This window comes from Leishmania infantum, chromosome 33 (genome assembly GCF_000002875.2).
Source record: "Leishmania infantum JPCM5 genome chromosome 33".
Taxonomy (NCBI): domain Eukaryota; phylum Euglenozoa; class Kinetoplastea; order Trypanosomatida; family Trypanosomatidae; genus Leishmania; species Leishmania infantum.
Window position 1 is genome coordinate 504879 of NC_009417.2, and position 24611 is coordinate 529489.

The following is a 24611-nucleotide window of genomic DNA, read 5'->3' on the forward strand; positions in this document are numbered from 1 at the left end:
GCGTGGGGCGGTCGGCAAATATCCGTCTTTCACGGCGGCCCACCGCCGCTCACAGGTACTGCGAAAGTCGGGTGCGATTGGATTGTCCTTCAGGAACTTGCTGCCAGCGGCAGCTGGTCAATGCGGCCTTTTTCGCGCGCGACAGCGGGCCGCAGCGCACCCCGACCATCGGCGCCGACGCGGGGCGGTACGGTGTTGATCGCGCCAGCCGCCTTTATCAGTGGGACACTCCGGCGCCCTGGCAAGCGGCGCCGGTACCGCAAAAAGAAATTTACCTTTCTGAAAGTGGGTGCGTGCAGCGGGCAACGGATCTCAACTAGCTTATCCTGCAGTTGAAGCAGCGCATCATGTTTTGTCAGCAGAAAGCGCAATCGCTGCCGCATCACACGCAGAGACGACGGGCAGTGGTGGCAGGCAGCACTTCAAGACGCCGCCACGCGATGAGGACAACACCGAGGCGTCGCAGCCTGGCGGCGATGACAAGCTCGAAATGGTTGAAGACTTAAGTCTTGCCGGTGGTGAGCACAAGGGGACGTCTGATGAGCGCAAGGAAGCAGAAGCAGGTGATGCGCTGGGCGAAGCGAGTCTTGACGCCACTACTGGCGCCACCTCCACGCGTCGTCGTTTGCGTGCCTTCGTAGAGCCTGAGTGCGAAGTGGTCGGGGCGCTGCTGCCCGATTTCCCGCGGCATGTGGTGAAGGGCGCCTTCACTGTTACCCCTACGGGTACAAGTAATGCAAACAGCAGCAGCTGCAGCACCGAGGCAACAGGAACAGGATTAGTGGAGTCGCTCCGGGCGGCAACTGTAGCGACATGAACGGTGCTGTTCCTGTGCCGCGCTGGGGAGCAGGAAGCAGCGCTGCCCTGTTGGCGTCCGCCAACCGCCTCTCAACAGCCGATGCCAGTCGCTCTTCGGCAGCTGGAAACACCCCCGGCGAGAGCGGCGGCTACCCGGTGTTCAATCCCGCCCTGTGCAGCGTCACCTTCAGACCTGGCATGTTCGAAGAGTTGCTTCTGGCTGTCAATGCGCAGCACGTTGCACGGCCCTAAAACGGCGGTGAAAAGGTGGATGAGTGGCATCTGCTCCACAAGAACGCTCCCGCGATGTCGCTGCGGGGACAGCGCACCAGCACCACTGACGGCAGGGTCCGCGTCACACAAGAGGGAACGAAGCGTAAGCTCCTCTCGCCTTTACAGCGTGAGCGCGGCGTGCCACTCCGCCGCGAATGAGGAGGTAAATTAAGTCGAAGAACAGCACCTCTATCCGGGCTGGTCACCCCAGTGCCTGCGGGAGATTGTTGAAATTCCACTGGAGGTGTGGCCGACATGCGAGGATGTGAAAGAGCTTTTGCGGGGCAGACGTGTTGCGACCGTTATCCCGCTCTATCAGCTCCGCTGGTAAAGCGCCTCGCACCGGCTGCAGCGCACTGCACGTGTTGTGGCAAGTGCGCAACCGTCGCCGCTCAACTCAGGCTTCGTGTTGCTCTCCACAGTGTGTGGCACCACGCTGGGCCTGTCGCTGCGCCTGCGGTGCGGCGCGATAGAGGGTGCCCTGGGGTACGCGAAGCAACCCGAGGTGGGCATGATCATCGCTTCCTCTAACCACAGCGCACCACTGAACGGCAGCGCGACAAGGCGGGCGTGTGTGACAGATTCAGTGGGTGTCTGACGCTGGTATCTGCCGAAGCAGATGAGGACACCCTCAATACCGCGTGCCCTAATGCCTCGGTGTATCGGTGGTTGCGCATTCTCAACGGTGAAGTTGACCTTCACGGGATCATATCCGCCATGTTGCATCTGACGGAGTTCACCGAGAGCATGAGCAGCTTCTTGCTGCGAAGTAAAATCGACTTGCTAGTCACGATGACGCGTCACTTCACCGCAAAGTGGGTCATAACAACGGTGGAGGCCGCTATGGCGGATCTGGACGCGCTCACCGGGGGTCTGCTGAACTTCAGTCATGCAGAAGATGGCACGCGAGCTGCTCCATCCCTTCGCTCGCCTCGGTCACCGCGCGGCCTCAGCTCTTTTCGCCGCATCCTGGCTCCTCGCACCTGGGTTGTTCTACTGAGAAGCGCATCAGTGGCCCGGTGTCTAGGCCTATGCCCCCGAGCCGCGCTGCAGCAACCGCGGTCGGGGCTACGGCGGGTCTGCCGCCAACAGTATGACACCGTCGCCTCTGCTGTCGTTACAGTGGCGGTTTCGGCAGCCAATCGCAGCAACGGCGCCAAACTACCTTTTACGAATCCGCTCGCGCAGTGCGCACTGCCACGCCTCACCGGAACCGATAAGTCGGCTGCCGTCATTGCAGCGAGGGCGTGCCGGGTCGTTTGACTCAGTAGGGATGGCGAGGACCACAGCGACGCGTAAAAGCGACTATCTGCCCTCTTTGCACGATGTCGACTCTACGCCGCACTTCCGGCTCTCCTGGCACGGCGTACGCCGCTGCTGGATGCGCACTGTACCCCGCGCGAAAGCCTCTCGCGCGCAGACATGTTGTGCGCTCTGCGTCGAAAACGCATTGCTCTCCTGCATGGCGGGCACAGTGTAGAGGCTACAGTGGCGGCCGCGAAGACGGTCTCCTCCTGCTACAAAGCCCCAAAGCCTGGGTGCAGGCAAAGGTAGTGCTTTGGTGCGCGAAGCGCAGCGACCTTCGTCATCTCCGCGCGCGGACGCGTGTGCACGTGTATGCCACGCCACAACTCTCCGTCGCTCGGAAGCGTGCCGTGACTCTGGCATGGGCCTTCTCACCCCTCCCACCTCTTTCTCCTTCCAACGTGCTCTCCTGGGAAATCCTTTGTATTGTTCTTGGTCTACCCCTCACCTGTCCCTCCCACTTGTCCCCCTTTCTCTCCAAAAGCCCGCACGTCTTGCGCACGCACGGGCCGCACGTGCGCGCCAAGAAACACCCTCGCACTGCCTTCGGAAGTCCTCATCTCATCATTGCGTCCATCCGAATGCCATCAGCCCGCCACAAAGCACAGCACCGACGGCGTGCGGCCAGAAGCGCCCCCGTGCGCTTCTTCGAAGATGCGGTCGCCTGGTGTGTTATCTTCTTTCTACTGGGTGCACCTGTGCTGCCCGTCTCGCGAGCGGGCATGACCCTTGTCTCCGCACTTGCTGTCGCCCTAACATGGCCCCTCCCTATTTCGACGTGGGCAACGCTCCTCACTACCTCGCTGCAGCGTGATCGTCAGAAGCAGCCGGCCATGAGCACAGCGGTGGACCTCTTCACCGCCCCAGCCGCAGTCCCATTACATGACGCACCCCTTGATGACATAGAGGTGAATGAGCACTGTGGTGGTGTAGGTTCGCGCACGGAGGGCATGCTCGCTGCTCCCGGATACGCGTCCGAGGACGCTGCGCAGTTGACCCGTTGCTTTGCCTTGGCCGCCGTCTTGCTCGGTGGCGGTCTGTTTGGACAGTTGGACTGGCAGGTCGCGTATCAAGTATGGCCCTACCCCTCCTTAAGCGCCTACGTAGTGGCCCGTGTTGCATTGGAAGTGTACGACCGAGTCGGAGGTGGAAGTGGCGTTCTTCACAGAAAAGAGGTTCAATGAAAAAAAAGATCAAGTGAAAAAGGAGAGGCGGGGCTGCATGCGTGTTTTTCCGCGTTTATGTGTGTGTTTGTGATGAGTCCGCTGTGGTGTCTCCCTTTATCTTTGCTCCCTTTCGTTGCTCGTCCCCCTTCCCCCTCCCTCCTACGCCACGCTTCAGCTGGGATTGTGCTCATTTTGTGCTGCTGCTCTGTACGGTGCATGAACATCACGTTAGGATGGCGCACATGTTGCCCTTACCTCCTTCCCCTGTACAGTATTCCTTTTCTTATCATTGGATGCGCTACTGCACACTTTTGGTTTTCTCACTGATATCCTGGCACTCATTTCCCGACGCGTCTCAGACGGTGGGCGCACTGCCTCGCTTGCGCGTGCGTGCACATGTGCGCGCAGCACCAACGTGTATGTGTGCTATGCCGAAATGAGCTCCTGTGCTTCCCACAAGAAGTTACCTCAGCTTTTACGGTTTCTTGTCCACCCCTTCAATTTACTCGGCAACTTGCTCATAAAGGTGGCGCTTGCGCTGCTGCTGCGAAACAGTGCATCAGCAAAGGTATTCAAGTCACTGCGAGAGAACAGTGCCGGCCCTCCTCGTCTTCTCTCCTCGCCTCTTTTACTCGCCCCCCCCCTCACTGATGCACAAGCGTGCAAGCCGCTGTTGCTCGGATGAACTCCTCCCCTCCTTCTAAGCACATGTGCGCGATGTGTGCCCTTCGCACTTGATTCAGCTTCTTTCTCGCTCCTCCGCTACTCTTTCCATACACATGCAACACCTCAGCTCTACGTCTCACTCACCTGCACAAGTCGCGAAGGTGCCTGTCCTACACAAGCACACAACGTGCCGCACGTGCTTCGTGTGGGTGCGGATTCAGAGCGCAGCCGCTGCGTGGGAAGCCATGGCTGACGCAGCGGCGCGGGAGCGCATACTACGTATGCAGCTGTCTGCGGCGCCGCTGCAAGACGTCTACGGTGCCTTTTCCCCGTGGCAGCACCTCTCCACCTCTGTTCCTGAGCTTGACTCTCTCCTCAGCGTGGCGGGTGTATGTGGAGGTGTCTCTGGCAGCGACGCTGGGAGCGGCACCGAGTCGGCCATTGGTGGCCTCCCTGTTGGTGGTCTCCACGAGCTCTACGGGCCGCCCCTGTCCGGCAAGTCGTGGCTACTTCGTCGTGTTGGCGCGGCCTACGTGCGGCGCATGACGATGTGCCGGCAGTGGTACCATGACGAGCTGGAGCTGGCGTCGAAGTGGGCAGTGGAGACGCCGAGATCCACGCACACGTATGATGATGAGGCACATGCAAAGAAGGATGATGAAGGCCTGTGCAGTGAGGGGGAGGTCGCCGACACTTGGGCAGACTCAACCGGTGCCTCGCCTGTGACTGCGATGGAGGAATGGGATCTTTATGTGTGTCTGGTGAGCGGGGCCGGTGCTAGCAGCACGACGCATCAGCTCACAGCAGCGCCGCCGTCACCCTCGCTGCTGTCACCCGATGTGCGGAGTTGGGTGGAGGAGCTTGTTGCCCCCTTTGACTCCTCTTCAACCCTAGATAGGCAAGGAGAAGCCTTTGTTACCGGGCCTGCGCACTACCATGCATCGGAGCACCGACGGCAGCAGCAGAGAGACTACGCCGAGCAGCACATCCACTTCTGTGTTGTGCGTTCCCCCAATGAGCTTCTCGCCTTCCTTGAGCACCTCAGCGGCGATGCGGCATTGGCGCCATCCGCGGGCACGACCTTCGCAGATGCAGCCCCCTCTATCGTTCCTCCTGCACCTCTTGTAGCGTCGCAGCAGCAACCCTCATCATTACAGTTGTCCTGTGGTTCTTCGGCCACGACAGCGCGAGGGCAGAAGCGGCGTCGCTCTCCACGCACCGCGGTGTCTTCCTCCTCATCGGTTTCTCCTTTCCGTGGAAACTTTCCACAGCGCACCTGGCGGCTGCAGCGGCAGCGACTGCTCCTGCTCGACGGCCTCGATGCGCTGTGGCTGCACCCCAGCCTGGGCAACCACTGCGCGACCCACACAGGGCAGTGGTTTGCCGAAGAACTGCATCGGCGATTGCGGGCAGTGGTGTTGCCGCGGCTTAGCTACGCTGCCTCAAATAGCGCCGTTCTGACGCCGTCATATGCTACCGCTGCTGCTTCTCCGACGTCTTCGCACCCTTATCACACGCTCTACTCCACTGTGGTTTTCACAAATGGCTGCAATGGCAGCAGTCGCGGTATTCTGAATCCGCAGCAACTGGAGGCTCGCCTGGCTGGGCCAGTAGGAGGAGCGAAGGGCTGGATGGCGACGCTGCCACGGCCCTCGGGAAACGCGGTGTGGTGCAGGGCAGCGGACACGCGATGCTTGGTCGAGCCGGCGCACCCGGGGTTGGTGTCGTTGCCAACACCCAGCTCCTCCTATGTGTGTTCAGCGAGGGTTTCGCACGGGCCAGGCGCCATGCGTCAAAGCAGCCGTGGCATGGCCAAGACCTTTGGCCCGTCTAACACCAACTCTCTAGAGTCTCTCGTGACGGTGGTGAAGGGAGGCTCGCGCGTGGCGGCAACGTGGTTACTACGTGACGTCGCGGGCGGCGCGCAAGAAAGTTGAGGTGCGAATCTCGTGCGCACTCTAAGCGCGCACGCCTTATCGTACTCTCCCCTGCGCGTACCCTGGGGCGTCGCATCTCGTAGCGTTGAGCCATCCGTGAGTAATGTCTTGGCCACTTCGTCTCCCCTTCTTCTCCCCCAGCCACTAGACAGACACGGGGAAAGGGGCAACAAGAAACGCTCACACACCAAGAAAAAAAAAGAGCAACACGTATGTAGCTCCTCTGCTGTGCTTCCGTCTCTCCATCCCCACATGCACACATACGCACACTTTTTTTTGTTGCATATGTATGCAGCAGACGGGGAGGAAAGCAGTTGCCTTCCTCAACATATATATATATATTACTATGTTTTCTTTCTGCAGCATCGTCGTCCTAGCGCGGTCGCACAGGCACACAGCGCTGCGACCTCTCTCTCTCTCATAGCCTTCACCACTGTTCTCAATCAAACTCTTGCCCTTCTCCTTGCCCACTCTTTGGCATTCCTTCTCAACGGGTAAGTCTGCTAAAATTGTTTTCTTCATTGAGTCTATGTGTGATTGCGCGTGACGTGATCATCTGCAGCCTAGTACATTACAGCGTTGACTTACCGTTGTATATATATATATATATATACTTGTCCCTGTCTGCCTCTCTCTTCTTGTACCCAGATGTCCATCATTTACGTGGATGAGCTAGCCATCCGGCTGCCGTCGGATGTACGCAACACCTTCAACCCATTGTGCGCTTTCGGCAGCAGCAGCAACAGTGGCGCCAACCCCCACAACAATAACCGCTGTTCTGCGCCTGTGATGGGGCTGCGGGAGGTGCAGTCCGGCCACGTGCTTCTGCCCATTGACGCCGAGGGCTCAATCGTTGTCACCCCTGGACAGCGGTACACCGTGGTTCTTGTTCGCGAGACCCGCGGCGGCACTGTGGCGTCAGCAGCTGCACCACCAGCCAGAGCAGAACTCTCAGCTGCAAGCAATGGTCATCAGAACAGCGCTGACAGTAACACCGACAAAAAGATAAAGAGTGCGGCACCAGCGAAGCCTCACCAACCGCATCAGCAGCAGCAGCCCGTTAAGAAGCCCGGCTTGCCGCGTGAGGCCTCTGCGGCAGAACCCCTAGCGCAACCAGCCATGCCGCCTGCCCAGAAGGCGAACTTGTCCAAGAAGGAGCGCAAGGCGGCGCGCGAGTCGGCCGCAGAGGAGCACGTCTACGGGGGTGCGGCCCCGAGCGTTTCTACTGTAGCACAAACAGAGCAGCCCAGCAAGAAGCGGAAGCGCCAGGACGACGGCGCGGCACAGGCAGCGCAGCAGCAGCACCGGCAAAAATCATCCCCCACTTTGAATGCAAGGGTCGAGTCGGCGGACACCGACGATGCGCCGCTGATGGCGGCGTACAGGAGCTCCCAGTCGCACACTTCCTCGCGTACCTCCCCAGTGATGGAGCCGTCAACATCTGCTGAGAGCAGTCGCCACAACAGCAAGCGTGGCTCGCTCCGCAGCAAGACAGAGACAGTAGTGGCGCCGCCTCCGCCAACGCGCCGCAGTCTTAGCAGCATCGACGGCTACGATGACGAGGAAGGCGCGCAGCCGCTGGCGCAGTTGTACAGCGCCCAGTCCGCGGCATCGCAGCCCCCAGTTCCTGAGCCGAAGCATGCAGGGGAGGAGGAGACACGCATAACCGCCACTTCCAAGAAGCGCCGCTCCCCCTCGGAAAAGACGACGAAGCCGACTTCTGCTAGTACTGCAGCACCGACAGCCGCTCCACGAGTCCCGTCCCCACCACAGCCAGCGACATGCACCGCAGCGGAGCCAGCAACGAAGACGCTGCGCCAGAAGAGCGCCAGCCCAGACAGAGTTCCCGTGACGCTGCCGCCGTCGTCTCGGACGAGCACCGTCCGTCGCGTTCCGCTAGACACATCAAGCGACTCGGATTAGAGTACTGCCATGAAGGGAAAAGAGCGCAAGCGTCGTGCTCTCTCCATGGCAGCGCAAGAGCTACGCCACATATCGCCATATGAGGCACATGGCACACGCGCAAGCACACGGAAAGCACCAAATGTGCATTTTGTGACGTGATGATGGCCGGCGGTGGCCTGCGTGCGTATGGCGTGTACGTGCCGTTCGTAAACCGTGGTATGGGGCCGTGCGATTCACTCACGTAAAAGACTTGTAAGCGATACAAAGCACACAGCTGTAAGTGAGAGTGAAGATGCATGCGTGATCTGCAAGAGATGAAAGCTACACCGACTCCTTCGTCCTTCAGGCACGGCTGCTGCACATGCTGCCGTCGATCGAAAAAATGCAAGAGAGGGCTGAAAAGGCGGCGCGCTCCGTCTGTGCGTATCTCGAGGGCGTCGCAATCACCAGCTACCGCCAGCGCCACTCCGTCGCCGCTGCAATGCAAGTTACCTCTTGATATGCCACATCTTTCCCTTTCATCGTTTGACTCTCAAGCAGCAAAAAATATCTATTTCTCTACCTGTTTCTGTCCCTGCTCTGCGGCTTGCCTGCCCCCCCCCCCCTCCCCGACCCCCCCCGCACTGAGGGAGCATTATCGAGAACAACGACAACGAGCAAACACCTATCATAGAAATTGTCTTAGTTCCGCGCTCGCATCTTCACCGCGTCCCCGCCACTACTGCCATCACTGCCATATCAGTGTCGTTACAGCCCGTAAACTGTTGCAATAGGAAGCAAACAAATAGTTGCATGTAGGGAAAGGAAAACTAAGGGGGGGGCACAACGTGTAAGCACTCCCGTTCTCCCACCCCTCACTCCTCGGCACAGCCCGTCACCTGCCTAAGGACAGCTGGTTTCATCTTTAGCGATTGCCGAGCCCCCTTCTTCCCTAACCCACCCAAACTGCTCACTTACGACCATCACGCACCCTAGCCTTCATCGCTGTACAGATTTTCGATACACACGCAAGCCTTCTCGCACTAACCTCACTCATACAAACCGCTGGAAAGGACGGTGTCACCACCGAGACATCCACAGCATCTTTTTGCACTTGAGCATCACGGGCCGTTCCCCATCCCCATCTCCCTCTCCTCCCTTTCTAGTGTTTTCGTTGGGTGATTCGGTGCCTCCCTCTCGAGACCCGCCACGCTTGTGCTCTGTGTTTCTTCTTTCGTTTTTTTTTTTCGGGAGCAGTGCTGTGCTCCACTTGTCTCTCCCGTGGCGGTGTTACGCACACGCTGGGGATCCTACGTGACCTCCACCCTCCCCGACCCCGCCCACATAAACATCCCCGCCAACACGGAAGGAATCCTCAACGTTGCCTTCTCTTTCTTTTCTTCGTTCTTGCCTCTCCCCTCTCCCCCACTTCCGACCCCTTTACTTGTTCAATATACACACACGCAGGGGCTCACGCTGGCGCACTGCACTTCATCGCTCTCCCCCTTCCATAAACCTGCACACCCCAAACAGACATACGCACACCCACATTTGTAGACCTGTTTGCACCCATCCGCGCTACCTCGGCCTCCCGCGGACGCTCCCCCTCCGCCCATTCCATCTATTTCCTCGATCGATTTGTCGACTTGTTGATTTGCTTCTTTGCCTCTTCCCAGCACCAGCACCGCCCGCACACGCACACCTTTTTTCCTCCCGCCATCGCAGCCGTGCCACGAATCGGTTGACTGGCTTGTGTTCAGTGTGTGTTCAGCGTGTGTGTGTGTACGCACCGTCGACTCTGATCTTTGTCCTCCCTGCCCCCCTCCCCCGTCCCCTTTGGGCGTAGCTGAGTTTCGAAGGTCGCGGAATCGTACATTGCAGCTTAGTGCGCAACGCAAAGATGCCGGCCACCAAGTCATTAGCGGAGCTGCAGGCGGAGGTCTGCCGCCTGGATGACCGCTACCTTCTGGAGCGCATCATCGGCGCCGGATCCTATGGCGTTGTGATTCGCGCGCGTGACACCAAGAGCGACAACCGCCTTGTCGCCATGAAGCGCGTGAACAAGGAAATCTTTGAAGAAGTTATTCTGGCGAAGCGCATTCTGCGCGAGATCAAGCTGCTGGCGCACTTCAATGACGACAACATCATTGGCCTGCGCAACATCCTCACCCCGGAGGACCCGGAAAACTTTGACCACTTCTACATCGTAATGGATATTATGGAAACCGACCTGAAGCAGGTGCTGCGCAGTGGGCAGGAGCTGACGGAGGCGCACATTCAGTTCTTCATCTACCAGGCACTGCGTGCGCTGCACATTATTCACAGCGCCGGCGTTATCCACCGCGATATTACGCCGGCGAACATTCTGGTCAACACGAACTGCGACTTGAAGATTTGTGACTTCGGCCTGGCGAAGGAGGAAAACGATCAGGGAGAGTACATGACGGACTACGTGACGATGCGCTGGTACCGTGCGCCGGAATTGGTGATGGAGGACAAGGACTACTCAGCGCAGATTGATGTGTGGGGCATCGGCTGCATCCTCGGCGAGCTACTCGGCTCTCGGCCGCTCTTCCAGGGAAAGGACCGGGTGAACCAGCTGGACAAGATAGTCGATGTGATCGGTACGCCATCTGAAGAAGACATCAACTCCGTAGGATCGTCTGCTGCGCAGAAGTACCTCAAGAAGAAGAGTCACCGACCGCAAGCTGATTGGCGCCAGCGCTACCCGACGGCGTCTCCAGAGGCGCTCGACCTGCTGCGCCACATGCTGGTCTTCAACCCGAAGCGGCGAATCACGGTGCTGCAGGCGATGCGTCACCCGTTCCTGGAGCAGCTGCACGATGACGCGGATGATAACCTCAGCTACGCTCTCTTCCGCTTTGACGAGAACGAGCAGAAGACGATAGTGGATGTGAAGCGCGCCATCTACGAGGAGAGTGTCAAGTTTCACAATGAACATCCATCCTCGATGCGGGCAACGACCATGTACAGCGCCTTCAACACCCCCAGCGTGGCCGCACCGAGCGTGGCAACAGAGGGCGAGGGCCGCTCGGCGCAGCAGACGATTGAGAAGAACATTCCCGAGAACGTGGCAGACGGCAATTTTGACCGCGAGCAAGTCTGAAACGACTGGCGGCACGTGTAAAGTACGGAGAGTGACGTGCAACACAAAGAGGGGCGAGAGGGTGCAAGTGGGAGACGCAGCGGATGTCCAGGAGCAGAGGTGAAGGCGCCGCAGCAAGAGAGAGGGGGGAATAATGCAAGCTACCCTATCTTGCATAATAATGCTGTAACCACTTTTTGGCCTCTCTGGCATCCTTCTTTGCAGTTTGCACTCCTCTGCCACTCTCATGGTTGTCCTTGGCTGCACTCCTTGGCATGCTCACGCATACATTCACGCCTAGGAGAGAAGTAACGAAGAGAAGCGAGACATGGACGGGAGACGCGGAATGCTCTATAAGACGAGAAAGAAGGGCGTAGCCCACAGACACGAACCTCCACAGAAAGAGCGAAGACACTTGAAGGCATCATCACCTGCTTCTGTCGTGAAGGCCGCTATATATATATATATATATATATATGCTGTTTGCTGTATGTTTTGACGGCGTTTCTGTTTGTATTTATGAGTGACGTCGTCCTCCACCCTCTCCCCCTCTCTCCTTCCCCCCCCCCGCGCATCATGATAAAGTCACTTTGAATTTTATTTCCTCTATATATATATATATATATTTTTTTTCAGAATTATCAGCCCCTCTCCCGCATGTTCTCTTGAAAACATGATGAAAGGTTGTAAACGCCTCTCACCGTGTCTTTATGTTGCTCTCAACGCTGATGGAGGTGTGTGCTCCCACACTCCAAAGGGAAGCAACCAAGAAACAGGAAGGTAAGGTAAGAAAGACAACGTGGGATTGCTCCTGCTTCAAGTCACATCCCCCGCCCTCCTCCACGCACATGCACACACACGCACACAGCCTATGAGAACGCGGAGCGTCCAGGAAGGTTGTGTGTAGCCGTCGTGTGTTTTACCAGATTTGCTTCTGCCCCTTTGTCCGCATCCCCCTCTTTTCGTATCTGCCTCTCATATGGACATCACTGGCCTCCACCTCTTTCTTTCCCTCACGCTCTCTCTTCGGTGGTAGTGTTGCGGTGTCTCTTTGCATACGTTACTTTTCAAATTCTTCTTGAAGGTCTCTCGCGGGGCACGCTTGTATATTTATTCATATATTTATGTGTGTGTCTGTGTCTGTGTCTGCGGTGGTGATAGTGTCTGCGCTTGTCCCCCTTTTTTGAGCGGCTTGTCGGTATCTCCTCCGAAACTTTGTCTCTTCTCTCGGCTTACTCGCCCTCGTTTCCTCGTCTTGACATTATATATATATATATATATTATTGCTTTTCTCTCTTCGCCTCTCCTCCACCCTTCTTTCATCTCCCCTCCTCTACTCTTCTGTATGCGTGCGTGCGTGCGTGCGTGTGTGTGTGTGTGTTCAACGATCTGAAGGGAAGCAAAGTCCGACGTGGTGAGGAAGACACAATTGTGCTCGGCGCTCGATGCTTGGACTGATCATGGTTTTCTAAGGCGATTACCGTTGAAGAAACACAGATGAAGGGAACAAACAGAAGAACAAAAAACAAAGAAACGTGAACACGAAGAGTAAAAGTGTTGCTCACCCCCCACCCACACACAAAAAAAGAAAAAAAACAAAGGCTCATTACGCTGCTGCTGTTTAGTTTCACGTTTCCTCGTGCTTTTTTTTCCCGGCTGCTGCGTTGGGCTTGATCATCTATTTACTCTCTTCTTTGCTTCTTCCTTGTTTGTCGTGCGGCTCACTCTCGCTCTTTCTGTGTTGTTGTGGCTCATGTTCATCCGCATGCGCCAGCTTCTATGACTGTGTGTGTGTGTGTGCCGATGTGTTTGTGTACGTGGATAGAGGGAGGCACGGAAGAGGGAGGAAGGTTTCTCTGCGCCTTTGGTGATGCTGTATCGTGTCTGTACCTCTCGTCATCTGTTTCGCAAGAGTATCCCTTGTCTCTTTTTTTTTGATTCTCCTCCCCCCTCTACCTCGGCAATTTTTCGTTCCTTCTATGGTTTCACTGCTCACTGCTCGTGCATGGCTCACGTTAGACGTATATGTTCTTGAGCTGGGTTGCGGGGTTGAGTCGGATCATGGGGTTTTATACCGTTCTCTAATTTTTCTTCGTCCTTTTGAGAGGGGCTGTACTCCTCCTACGATATATATATATGTAGCGATAGACATGCTGAGAGATGTTTCCCGTTTTTTTTTTCGCACACCCTCCCCTCCCCTCTTCCTTTTCTTTTTGCCCTATGTCTCTATTCCAGTGGCGATTTCGCTGATTTCTTTGTCGTGCTGTTATCTTCGTTCGACGTGTAGCCCTCTTCCCGTGTGGGTGAAGGGGGAGGGCGTTGTACCCGTGTGTTGCCGGTGTGTCCTTTCGCTCTCTGGTTTTTCATCCTGCCGTTCCTCTGTCCTTTTTTTTGTTGTTGTTGTTTTGCTTTCTGCATTCGCATAAGAAAGTGGTGTGGTAGTGCTGTTTCTTCAGGGGCCGCATTTTCCTTCAGCACATCCCCCCCTCCCCGCACGCCTGCAATTCCCTCCCGCTCGCGTACTGCGGGCCTACCCCGACGTGGAAGCTTCATTTGTTTTTGTTTTTTCCACTTCTTACTCTTCGTAGAAACAGATCAGAGGAAAGGCATGAGAGAGAGCAGATGGGAGGGAAAGGGCAGTGATGGTGGAGAGTGTTGGCGTGTGAGAATAGGGGAAGCCGTGAAACGCAGCCGCGATTGAGGCCTACGTACTTTATTATTGCTTCTTTTTTTGTGCTGGTCGTTTCCATCTGCCTCTCTCTTACGGGCGACAGTCGACATATTCGTGAAGTCGTGTCTTCAATCGGGAGAGCCGGGTTCATCTGGCGCTGAATGCGTCAAAGGTTGATTTGTTGTTATATGTGCCCTGATGACGGCGTAGCGCCTCAGCGAGCTCTTGGGATCCAATACTCGCTCTTTCGTGGGAGAAGCCAGGCCGCTCCTCTATCCCCTGCCAATGCCGAGCCACTGCTGGTCGTGGCAGGGCCAAGTGCTTACGATGTGGGGAGGTCAGAGCGATGTGCCACTACTGGTGTCGGCGGTGTGGTTCTGGATAGCGTTGCATCGGAGCGACCTGCAACAGCGAGCACGTTTGTACGAGTCCATATGGGCAAGGTATCATCATGACTGGAGCTCATCTCACCCGGCCCTCGCACTGCCCACTGGTGCGGAAAGCCGGGGCCACCCCGAGGGGGAAGCGCCAGGTGGCGAGCGGCATGATGGGAGGAGCAGTTGTGAGGCGACCCGTGAGGCGGGGGTAGGCAGATTATGAGGCCGAGGCCGTGCTGTTATAGCTGAGCCTTCATTGCTGTAACGCGTGTCTATGGCTGCTTCGCATCAGGCAATGGGCCTTGTGGCAGGCCGAGGGTAGCGCAGCGTGTAAGTCATTTTTGTATGGCAAAGTGAAAATTTGAAGAAAAGTTGTCGTGGCTGTGCACGATTGGTGGTTCCTTCTTCTCTCTTTATTCCGGCTCTCGCCGAAGAAACTTAACACCTGAAGAAAAGAGTCAGCAGGGACAAGTGTACGCATAAAGGAGAGGAATGACGACCAACTCGGTGGCCTCCACTTCCACGGCAGTAGTGCCCGGAGCCTACGTGGGTTGTCCTAACGACGTGTGTTCGTGCTCCCTCTCCCTCTCTCTCTCGCAGCCCTTCGTGGGCTGTTGATCGCAGCCTAGAGTGAGGTCTGCTCCATGCTAGGGGCTGTCACACGTTGAGGTGGGGCTTGTGCACCTGCCAGCGTGTGCGTGTGTGTGTGTCTCTCTCTCCCTCTCTGCATCTCGAAGGCGAATGGGCTCGCGCATCCTCAAACCATTGTTTACACATGCATACAACCCTACTGCATCCACCTTGACCTCTACCTCCTTCGCTCCCTGCATTCTCTCTCCTCCTTCGTGTTGTCTCGCATATTTTGTTTTCCCTGCCTTTGTGTTGTTATTTGAAACCGGTGGATGTATGTATGCTGGTGCGCTTTCCTGTTCCCCGCTGTCGCTACGCGTGACCTCCACGCTTTCTGAATGGATCACGCTAGCCTCCGTGAATTCCCAGTCGTGGTCTGCACAATCTTCTGATTTTCCTGGGTGTTCGTGTGTGTTTGGCGCCTCCTTCCTTCCCCCTCTCCTCACAGGCCGCCGGCGACAATAGGTGGCGCGCGTCGTGAAACCCGGTGTACAAGTTTCAAGCTGCACTCTTTCTTATCAACAAGCGCTTGACTCATCTCGGTTAGCGTACGCCTTGCGGCATAGTTGCGGAAGCGGCTTCTGTGCATCGCAGGTGCCTCCCTCTTCATACTTCTAAAGCACACACCACCGACACTGACAGGCTCTTCTCTTATTCTTTTTGTTGATTTCGAAGAGCGCTGCAGCGTCTGTCCTCCCCTCCCCCCCCTCTGCGCCGTACGCAGCAGCAGTAGCAGTGGCCACCATGTGGACCTTGTCCCGACCCTGCTTGGCGGCGGCGGTGCGCACAGCGGTGCTCTGCCAGAAGAAACAGACAGCCGCGGGGTACATGGCGAGTGCCGGAAAGGTGGGCAACGAGGAAAAATGGGCGCAAGCCGCCATGGAGTACATTCACGAGAAGAACCACGTGAATGATGCGCGGAAGCGACAGCAGGACGTCGACCAGGAGCGCAGCATCGCTAACGCTTACGACCGTTACTCCGCTGTATCGGAGGCGAAATTTGACGAGCGCCTTTCGCGCCTCATCGCGCGCATGTCCGAAGCGCTCGAGGAGATGCGAAAATTGGGCCTGGAGGAGGCGCTGGAGGAGGCGGTGCTGCTCAATTCGGAGCAGCCGCCAGGCCACTACCGCCGCCCGTCCCTCACCCCTCCTTTGGTGGGGTACGAGCCAGGTTTCGGTCTTGACGTGCCTCAGCTGCGCAGTCAGCAGGCCGAGTACCCGCCACTGCGCCGCCCGACGGATTGGCTGGAGTTTGGCGAGGGTGGTGCAGATGACTTCCCGTATGTTGACACCCACAAAATCGAGGATTTGACGGCAAAGCACGAGGCACAGCTGGAGGAGCAGCACGGCGTCTTGCGGGAGGCTGCGCCACTCACGGGTGTGGAGGGAGAGGGATGGGAAGCTTACGTCGCGCTGCACCGTAAGGCACTTGCCCGTCAGCACCTCATCATGGACCTGCATAACGACCCTGAGCTGCGCGACAAGTACAATGCTGACGAGGCCTTCCGTGCTGCGGAGTGGGAACGGCGGGGCATGGGCGCCTTGAGCATTGAAGCGCCACTGGAGCGCGATGTGGAGCTGCACTACGCCCAGGTGCCTGCCTACGAGGCGTTCCGCTCACATTGATCAGCAGCAACAACCACAACGCAAGCACGCCGTGGTGCAAACGGATCGGTTCGTTGTTCGGTGTCGTTCTTGCCCTTGCTATCGCCATTGGTACGGCGAAGCGGCCGCTCGTCAAGCACCTTGCGCAGCCGTGTCCTTTGCTTCTCTGGCTCCATGCCCCTGTGGCGCACGCGCGTGTTGCTCACCCTTGCGTTTTTGGTCTGGAGATGGACGTGTGTGGAAAGGGGAGGAGAAACCTTGGCCTTCTCCCAGCTTTGATCTTTACATATTCTTTGTGTACGTATGTGCATGCATGTGTGTTTGTGTGGGTGGGTGGGCGTGTGCCGGCGTTTTCCACAACGAAATGTTCACATGTCTGGTCAACAAGTCACTGGAAGATGCGAAGCGTGCAGCTGCCGCGCTTTGTTTTACCTTCTCGCCACCTCCGCGTGCCATGGGCACTCACTCAGCACAGGAAAAGTTCACGCTGCTCGCACGTCTGCCTCGGTACATGCGTGGGTGGGAGTGGCAAGTGGAAGAGGAGACAAGTTTTTGGCACGGCACTGTGGTAAAACTGCAGTGCAGCGTGCTCCTCTCTTCCTGGGGCCTCGCCCGCTCTATCTGTGTTTCTCTCTCTTCTCCCTCATGTCATCGCTGCACCTTCTCTCTCTGCGTGTTCCCTCCCTGCTCTTCACCCCCTCCTCCTCATGACTGCGCATGCGGCCGCTCTCATCCGGTGCACTGTGGTGGGGCCAACTCGTCCTAATCCTTTCTTCGTTTGTCTTCGTGGACGTATCGGTGCGTCAAGTCTTCCACGCCTGCGCTGTGCCTCCGGCTGTCGCAGAGCTGCTCACATGCGGGAGCAACACCGAATAGGCCAGCCCCTCATACGCAAACACACAAGAGAGCGATACATATAAATACAGGAGTAAGCGAGGCCCTGCTCCACACACCGGTGGAAAACAGAGGGAGAGAAGGCTAAGGTTGCAAGTGTGTGTCTGCGTGACTCAGGCACAAAGCAGTGGAAGCACGTTGGCCACCTTACCCTCCCCATTTTTCTCTGTCACTGGCCAGCTCTTGCGTGAGGGGTGCGCTCCGCCAAGGCCCGTGGCTCGGTAGCCGTTTCGAGGCACAGTTGACGCCCCTCCCGTTTCAACGCACGCTCTTGTACTGTTTTGTTGTTGTTCCTTCTTCATGGTGTGCGCGACTGTGTGCGTTCCCTTGTCTGTCTCTTGGCCTTCACCTTATTAAAGAGGTCATCACACATAGCCAAAGGGGGATAAAGCTGTAGAGAGTCATTATAGCAGCGCACGCTTGTAAAATATCGAAGAAAAATCAGCGTGCTGCTGCTGTTTGCCGCCGCGTGACTTGTGCATGGAAGACCTCTTGTGCGCTGTGCACATTGGACTCGTCGTACTTGCTTATTGCTGTTACCTTGTGCACGACTGCAAACTGCCGACCCCTCTTTCCGGTTGTGTTCTGTGCATTTATATTTATATTTCTTTGTTCCTCTGCATTCATACATATATATCTGCATATGTATATATATATATATATGTAGTCGCCCTCTGTCCATTGCACGCCTCTCTCCCCCACCCCCGTTCCTTTCTTCTGTCAGCTTCCAGTGTTCTTTCTTTTTGCCATATCGGATGCTTTGTTCCTAGCAGAAGAAGAGCGGATCTGGGCATCTTTTATGTGTTGTCTGAACTAATCTAAATCTTTATTTTCATTTGTTTCGTAACCTTCTCGGTGTGTGTGTGTGTGTGTGTGCCGTTGTTGTTGTTCAACCCTTCCAGCTCTACTCGGCTTGTGTTTAGAGTGCGCCCCACCCCGCTCCCTCCCTGTCTTCTTCTTCGCCTCCACCTTCCCTCCCTGCCTCCCTCCTTTGCAGTGCTGTCGTTGTTCTCGCGCAGCGACTTGTCTTCCTCTTTATTATCGAGTGCATCGATCCAGCTTCCTCTTCTGTGCGCTTCTTTTTTAGTCTTCTCTTCCCCTCGGCAAGGAGATGCTCTCGTGTACGAGTAACTTGTCGAGCGATGCCGCGGCGGCAAGTGAACCGCCTCCCTCACCACGACCTCGCACTCCTGGTCCCCCTATCGTCGCATCCGCCTCTCACTCCTCCATGCCCTCGATGGCCGCGACGCAGATCGTCAGCCGCGGTGGCTCCCCCACGCCGCCACTCACCACCGACGTCGACATCCGCGGTCCGTTCCTGCTCTACGGCCCATCGGGTCGCCTGCTGAGTCGCTACGAACCCTCCGACCTCTGGGGGTTGCTCATTTCGGAGCACACAACGCTGAACTGCACATATGCCCAGACTACAGTACGGGTGGGCCGGGCTGGTGGGTGCGATACCGTCTTGAGCGACCCGCGGGTGAGCAGCACGCATTTCACCATCTCATTGGAGCTAGAACCTTATGGAAACAGCGACCATAGAAACCACTGGCGTGGCAGCGGCGTTGGCGGCGGCGACCATGAGATACCTTTGCTGCTGCGTCGCTCACCAGAAGGCAGCCCCGTCCATACTCGAGGCATGCACACAAACGCGAGCGACGCTATCGCCTCTGGCGCGGGCGTCCCGAAAAGCGCCGCCTCCGGTGGTTTGACGTCATCGTCGTCCCTGTGCAGCGTTGCCGCTGCCGAAAAGGGCTTGAACAAGGACGGCCGATCCGATGCAAGAGCCCTTTCAGAGACGACGCTGCCTGGTTGGCGAGTGAGTCGTGTATCGCTCACCGACTGCAGCGCTAACGGCACCTATGTCAACGACGTGCTCGTCGGTCGCGGGAAGTGCTGTGATCTGCACTACGGTGACGACATCAGTATTGTGCGGGTGCCGGAAAAGAAACGTCCGCGTCGCGGCTCCACCACACCGACAGACCTGTCCAGCGAGGAGGACGAAACGCAACAGGAGTCGGAGAACGAAGTTGCGTGCTTTGCCCAGAGCGAACGTGGCGCAGAGCTGCGGCGCGGAACCGTGGCAGCACCGTCGTCTTCCGCCCACCACGTCGCTCCATCGTCGCGGGACGCGCTCGCCGGCGGTGGCGCTGCACGCATGGGAACTGAAGCGAACGAAGAAGGCAGCTCGCCAAGCGGCGACGACCCCCGCGTAACGCAGATGTTCACGGCGCTCCTCTCCACGCTCTCGACGGAGCACACGTATGTGGAGCGCTTTTGCTTCCACCTTTACCATGCCGAGGAGGTGGGGCGAGGCGGCGCGCCCATCATCGAGCCCGACACGGTTGTTGCCTCTCAGAGGGCGGCGGCGGGGGAAGTGGAAGCAGAAGCGGAAAGACAGAGGGAGGACAACGATGAACAGGACAAGTATAACGATGTACTCCAGCAGTCGCAACCCGAGCTGAAGCACAACCTGTCGCAACACAAGTCGGTGCGCTTCCCTGATGACCCGGTTACGGCTTTCGATCCGCCACCCCAAAACGCCGACAGCGATGCCGTGGACTCGCCGCCAGCCTCGCTCTCTGCACTTCAGCATCGTGACCGACGCGCCTCCCTGTCCATGTCTCCGATCCCTCCTTGTGCCCTAGTACCGGGTGACACCTCCGCCAGCGCTGCCTTCGCTCCGCAGAGCAGCGCGAACTCGTTGACACTCTCTACGGTAGTTACCCCGCACTCCCTTCTCCGGCCACGTCCGTCCATCCGGGAGAGCTTCATCGCCCCAATCAGCCTTCCCGACCCCGAGGAATCGACAGCGCCGTCGAACGGATCCGTGCATGGCTCCGTCATGGCCTCCACCTCGGTAATTCGCTTTCACGAGAGTATCGGCATCAGCGCTGCGCTGCGGCGTAAGGCGGCTGCGCAGCGCGCGCTTGCCGCACGCCGCGGGAGCAGCACCGCGAGCAACCAGGCTAACGGCAGCCTCGGTACCGTTGGGGCAATTATGAAGGACATGCCACCGGATATTCCCATTCGCTATGCGGTACTGCCGCTGCGCCACCTTCAGTGGGGTGGCCGCATCGGCTTCGGCGCGAGCGGGGATGTATTCATGGGTATCGACGTCTCGACCGCGACCGTGGTCGCCATCAAAGTGCTGAAAGGAAGCTCGCTTTTTCAGTCCTCGCAGCCTGCGGACACGACGGTGGCTAAAGCACACAGCAAAACCACCTCAGGAAGGTCAGCAGTGCCGTCGGTGCAGGACGACGGTACGATCCTCAACTTGTCAAACATCAGTCTGGGCAACGGTACAGTCACGGACCACCGGGCATCGTCAGAAGGCTGGACCTGTGCTCCTCCCTCTTTGGCCTCCCCCATGACGGTGCCGTCGCACCGTGCTACCTCACGGCAGGTGGACCACACGAACGAGGAGTCGATACAGGTTAGCGAGGCGTCCACACCGCTGACGCCGGCGTCCGCAGTGACCTCGTCATCAGCCTCCGCGCACGGGAACACCTCCGCAGCGCTGGTAAACACGTCGTCTACCTCTCATTGCCACACGCAGGTTCAGCAGCAGCAGCAGCCACCTCGGCCGCAGTCACAAGACGAGCACTCTGCCGCACCACTTCTCCGCAAGCACTTGCGAGAGATTATCTTTCTGACGACGCTGCAGCACCACCGCATCGTGCGCTTCCTCGGCTTCCAGTTCAGCGGCGAGGGTCGTCTGTGTCTTCTTATGGAGTACGTGGCTGGTGGGACCTTGCAGACGCTGGTCAAGAACTTCGGCGTGTTTGAGGAGAACGTGATTCGCCTGTACACGCTGCAGATCCTAGAGGGTTTGGAGTACCTGAAACGCAAGGGTGTTGTACACGGTGACTTAAAGAGCGCAAACATCCTCGTGTCGGAGCAGGGCAGCGTGAAGCTGACCGACTTTGGCACGAGTCGCTTCTTGCGCGCGTGTGCAGCAGAGGAAAAGGGAGCCGGGGAAGCGGCTGGGGCAGACGATGAGCGACCGGGAGCTGAAGTGCGTCGCGCTCGTCGCCGGGGTGAGTCTCGCGAAGTCCACCACGCACCTGCAGATCGAGCGCGCAAGCGCTATCATCACGGCAACTCTCCTGGCGCCGATGCCGCGGTGTCAGAAGATGGCAGAGGAGAGGATATCAGCGTCGGCAACTCAGAAGGGTGCGGGGAGTGCTGTCGCGGCGGCAGTGACGAGGACGTATACCCGGATGACGTCCACAGCGCCGAGGACAACTTCGAGGAGGACGAGGAGGGAGAGGAGCCCAACGAGGACGACGGTTCGGAGCGTCGCTTGCTCTGCGGCACGCCTCTCTACATGAGCCCCGAGCTCATCCGCACACAAGAGCCGACCTTCGCCTCCGATATGTGGGCCCTAGGATGTGTGGTGTACGAGATGGCGACAGGTGGAGTTTTACCATGGCGGCCGGTGCACAACCTGAGTGCACCGGCGGTTATTTGGTACATTGGGCAGCGGGGCGAAGAGGGCGACGGACCTTCGATGGATGACGTTTACACGGAGCGAGACCGCCTGAACCGCGCCAGTACCGACCCGTCGCTTCATGAGGCAGTGGATGACTCGTACGACGAAGAAGGCGGAGGGCACCGCGGCCACAGCAGCAGAGGTGGCAGGGTGGGTCGCTGGGATCGCACTCCATCCCCTATGCTGTTGGACCTCCTACAATCTACGTTGAACATGAACCCAGCACTGCGCCCCACTCCAGCGGAGCTGCTTCAGCATCCCTTTATCCGCAATGAAGCCTCTAATGCGGCGCTCGAGCGCTGGCACGCCTTGGTGGCAGCTAACCGTCTCCCCGCTACCCACGCACTGAAGCAGCACGGCGAGGAAGGCGAGGAGTTGATGTCACATCGCACGCTGAAGGCTGAGCCTGTCGCGGATATCAAGAGTACGCTGAGGTCGGTGCGTGGCAGCGCTTCAAGAGACGGCTCGCAGCACGCTCGCGCCTCGCTCTCCCCCGCACGCACGCCGCCCTCACCACAGGCGATTGAAGTGGAGGAACTGGACGACAACGCCCCCGCCAAGCTAGGCGGCGAGAATCCACCAGGCACGGCATCGAGGCAGCAACATCCTTCGCGGCACCCCCCGCCCCCGCTAGGAGAGCCAATGACGTCGCCGTCGATGAACCTTTTGGGCGACCCCTGCGAAGATGCGGAGCCGTCTTCCGTGTTGCCGCTTCCGCCACCGGCCAGCCAGCCGAAGCCGCAGATGCCGAAGGCGCATGCAGTGCAGGTCCCCTCGGTGCTTGGTGCAGGCAGCCCCGACTCGCAGCCGCTCATCTGCGAGCCCCCGCGGCGGCCAGACATACGTGGGCGTCGCATGGATGCGCCGCCGCCCGTAATAAGTCAGGCCGCTGCATCCCCAGAACGCTTCCCCAGCGCGTCGCACGGTGCGGCGTCCCTGCCGTGGTGGACCCCGCAGAGCTTCTCGGCGCCGACCAAGCTGCCCGTTTCACGATCTCGCGCCTCTGCCTCGGCTCTTGTGGGTATGCGACAGGTTGAACAGCAGGCGCCGTACACCATGCCAGTGACGCAGCAAAGCACGAGCAAGTCGTACCTGCGTCAGCATCAGCTATTCCTCAAGCAAAACGAGCTCGAGCGTCGTCGAATCTCTTTTTTAGTGCCGCAAGGTGGACGGCAAATGAGCGGTCGCCACCGCACCGAAGGGCCGCCGATACTACAGCAGCAGCAGCAGCAGCCCTTGCCCATGGCTTCCGCTCCGGCAGCGGCTGGGATAATGCCCATGTGTCCGCCTAGCTATCAGTACGCGATGCAGCAGCCCGTGCTGGAATACACGCCTGGCTACAGCGACTACAATCCCCAGGTGAACACGCAGACGGTGGAAATGCGCCTGCCGCCGGGCTTCACAAGTCAGTCGCTCTCCGCCCCACACCAGCAGGGCAGACGGCAGAGCTGGAGCATCGGCAGCAACAGGGTGTTGGCGGGTGTGCAGCTGCAGAGCGTCGCCTCCAGCCAGAAGCCGCTCTCCCAGCAGCTGCGAGGAAACAAGCCAAAGCACAGCAGCCGGAGAGAGCGCGCGCGAATCGCGCCGACTACCGCGGCAGCGTCCAACGTCTCGCCTTCACTGCACACCAGTACTCGAAGCCCCGTCATATCAATGAATTCCAGCCATGTCAGGGGCCCTGCAGCGGCTGACTCCACACGCGAGAGCAGTGGCCCTGTACTCTCACACACGTCACAGCAATTTGCGCCGCAGCAACAACTGTCCATGCAGCAACTGCACCCCGTTGTAGGGGGCTTGACGATGGAGATGGACAATCTTACGATATCTTCCCCACTATTGTCGAGCTTTGCTGCGTCGATGGCGCCCTTACCGGTGCAGGATCACAGATGCGTACTCAGCTACAGCGGTGCACCCATGCCGGTGGATCAGCCGGTCTCAAAATCGCCGCAAGCCCACTGCCAAGGACCCGTTCTTGCCCTTCTTTCGCACCCGCGCCACCGCCACACCGCACACGCACAGTCGGCCACGACAAGCAGCCTCGGTCCCGGCAGCGGAGACGGTGGCGGCGCCGTCCAGCAGGCTTCGCCAGCCAATGCCGCTGAAGTGGAAGGAGCTGGAAACAGCGCTGCCCAACGGAACGCTCGGCGTGGGAGGCAAGGTCGCCGGAGCGCTTTGTCCTCTTCCAGTCTGCTTCTCCATCAGAACCGCCTCCGAAACCCACGGCGCGCTTCGCCGCTGCTGAGGCAGCAGCTACACCAGATGACCTTGACAAGTACTCGCACCTGTGTGGTGGAGCACAGCGACAAACAGGAGCAGCAACAAATACCGTCTTTGAACGAAGAAGCACCAGCCTCGCAGCAGCAGGAAGAGCCACGCAGCACGAAGCGACCGTGCGCGGCAAGGTCGAATGGGCGGAGCTCGTCTACCTACACGGCGGGAAAGAAGCGGCGCATTCGCACATCGCTGCGCGTGTCCACCAGAGAGGCGATTCGGCGTCAGCAACAGCGACGTTCGCAGAAGCAGTGAAAAGGCCGTGTCCCGCGAGACGGCTGGGGGACGAGGACACACATATGTGCATCTGTCTCTCTAACTCTGTATCTGTGTGCGCGCGTGTGTGTTTGTGTGTGTCTGTGTGAGCGGGGGAGGGGTTGTGTCCCGTTGATGTCTTTGCTGTGTCGTTCTTCCGCGAAACTGAAGAAAAGGTGCCAACACACATTCTCGTTCCACCGGCGTGCGTCTCAAGTGTCGTCTGCGTGTCTTCGTCTCTCTCGCTCGCTCGCTCTTTGGCTATCTCCCTCCACCTC

At 58.3% G+C, this 24611-nt stretch overlaps 5 protein-coding genes across 5 annotated transcripts; all 5 read left to right on the top strand.

The window, feature by feature from the left end:
- Positions 1-4750: 4750 nt before the first annotated feature.
- On the top strand, positions 4751-6145 carry LINJ_33_1450 (conserved hypothetical protein; the record flags this gene model as incomplete). Its single annotated transcript, XM_001468190.1, has 1 exon — positions 4751-6145. One exon carries the CDS (start codon positions 4751-4753, stop codon positions 6143-6145), a length of 1395 nt encoding a protein of 464 aa, XP_001468227.1.
- Positions 6146-6793: 648 nt separating this feature from the next.
- LINJ_33_1460 (conserved hypothetical protein) lies at positions 6794-8068 on the top strand (the record flags this gene model as incomplete). Its single annotated transcript, XM_001468191.1, has 1 exon — positions 6794-8068. The coding sequence occupies one exon, from the start codon at positions 6794-6796 to the stop codon at positions 8066-8068; it is 1275 nt and encodes a 424-aa protein (XP_001468228.1).
- Positions 8069-9929: 1861 nt separating this feature from the next.
- MPK11 (putative map kinase) lies at positions 9930-11156 on the top strand (the record flags this gene model as incomplete). The annotated part of the gene is made up of 1 exon (XM_001468192.1): positions 9930-11156. One exon carries the CDS (start codon positions 9930-9932, stop codon positions 11154-11156), a length of 1227 nt encoding a protein of 408 aa, XP_001468229.1.
- A 4401-nt stretch (positions 11157-15557) lies between these two features.
- Positions 15558-16439, top strand: LINJ_33_1480 (conserved hypothetical protein; the record flags this gene model as incomplete). The annotated part of the gene is made up of 1 exon (XM_001468193.1): positions 15558-16439. The coding sequence occupies one exon, from the start codon at positions 15558-15560 to the stop codon at positions 16437-16439; it is 882 nt and encodes a 293-aa protein (XP_001468230.1).
- A 1984-nt stretch (positions 16440-18423) lies between these two features.
- Positions 18424-24333, top strand: LINJ_33_1490 (putative protein kinase; the record flags this gene model as incomplete). The annotated part of the gene is made up of 1 exon (XM_001468194.1): positions 18424-24333. The coding sequence occupies one exon, from the start codon at positions 18424-18426 to the stop codon at positions 24331-24333; it is 5910 nt and encodes a 1969-aa protein (XP_001468231.1).
- Between the last annotated feature and the right edge of the window lie 278 nt (positions 24334-24611).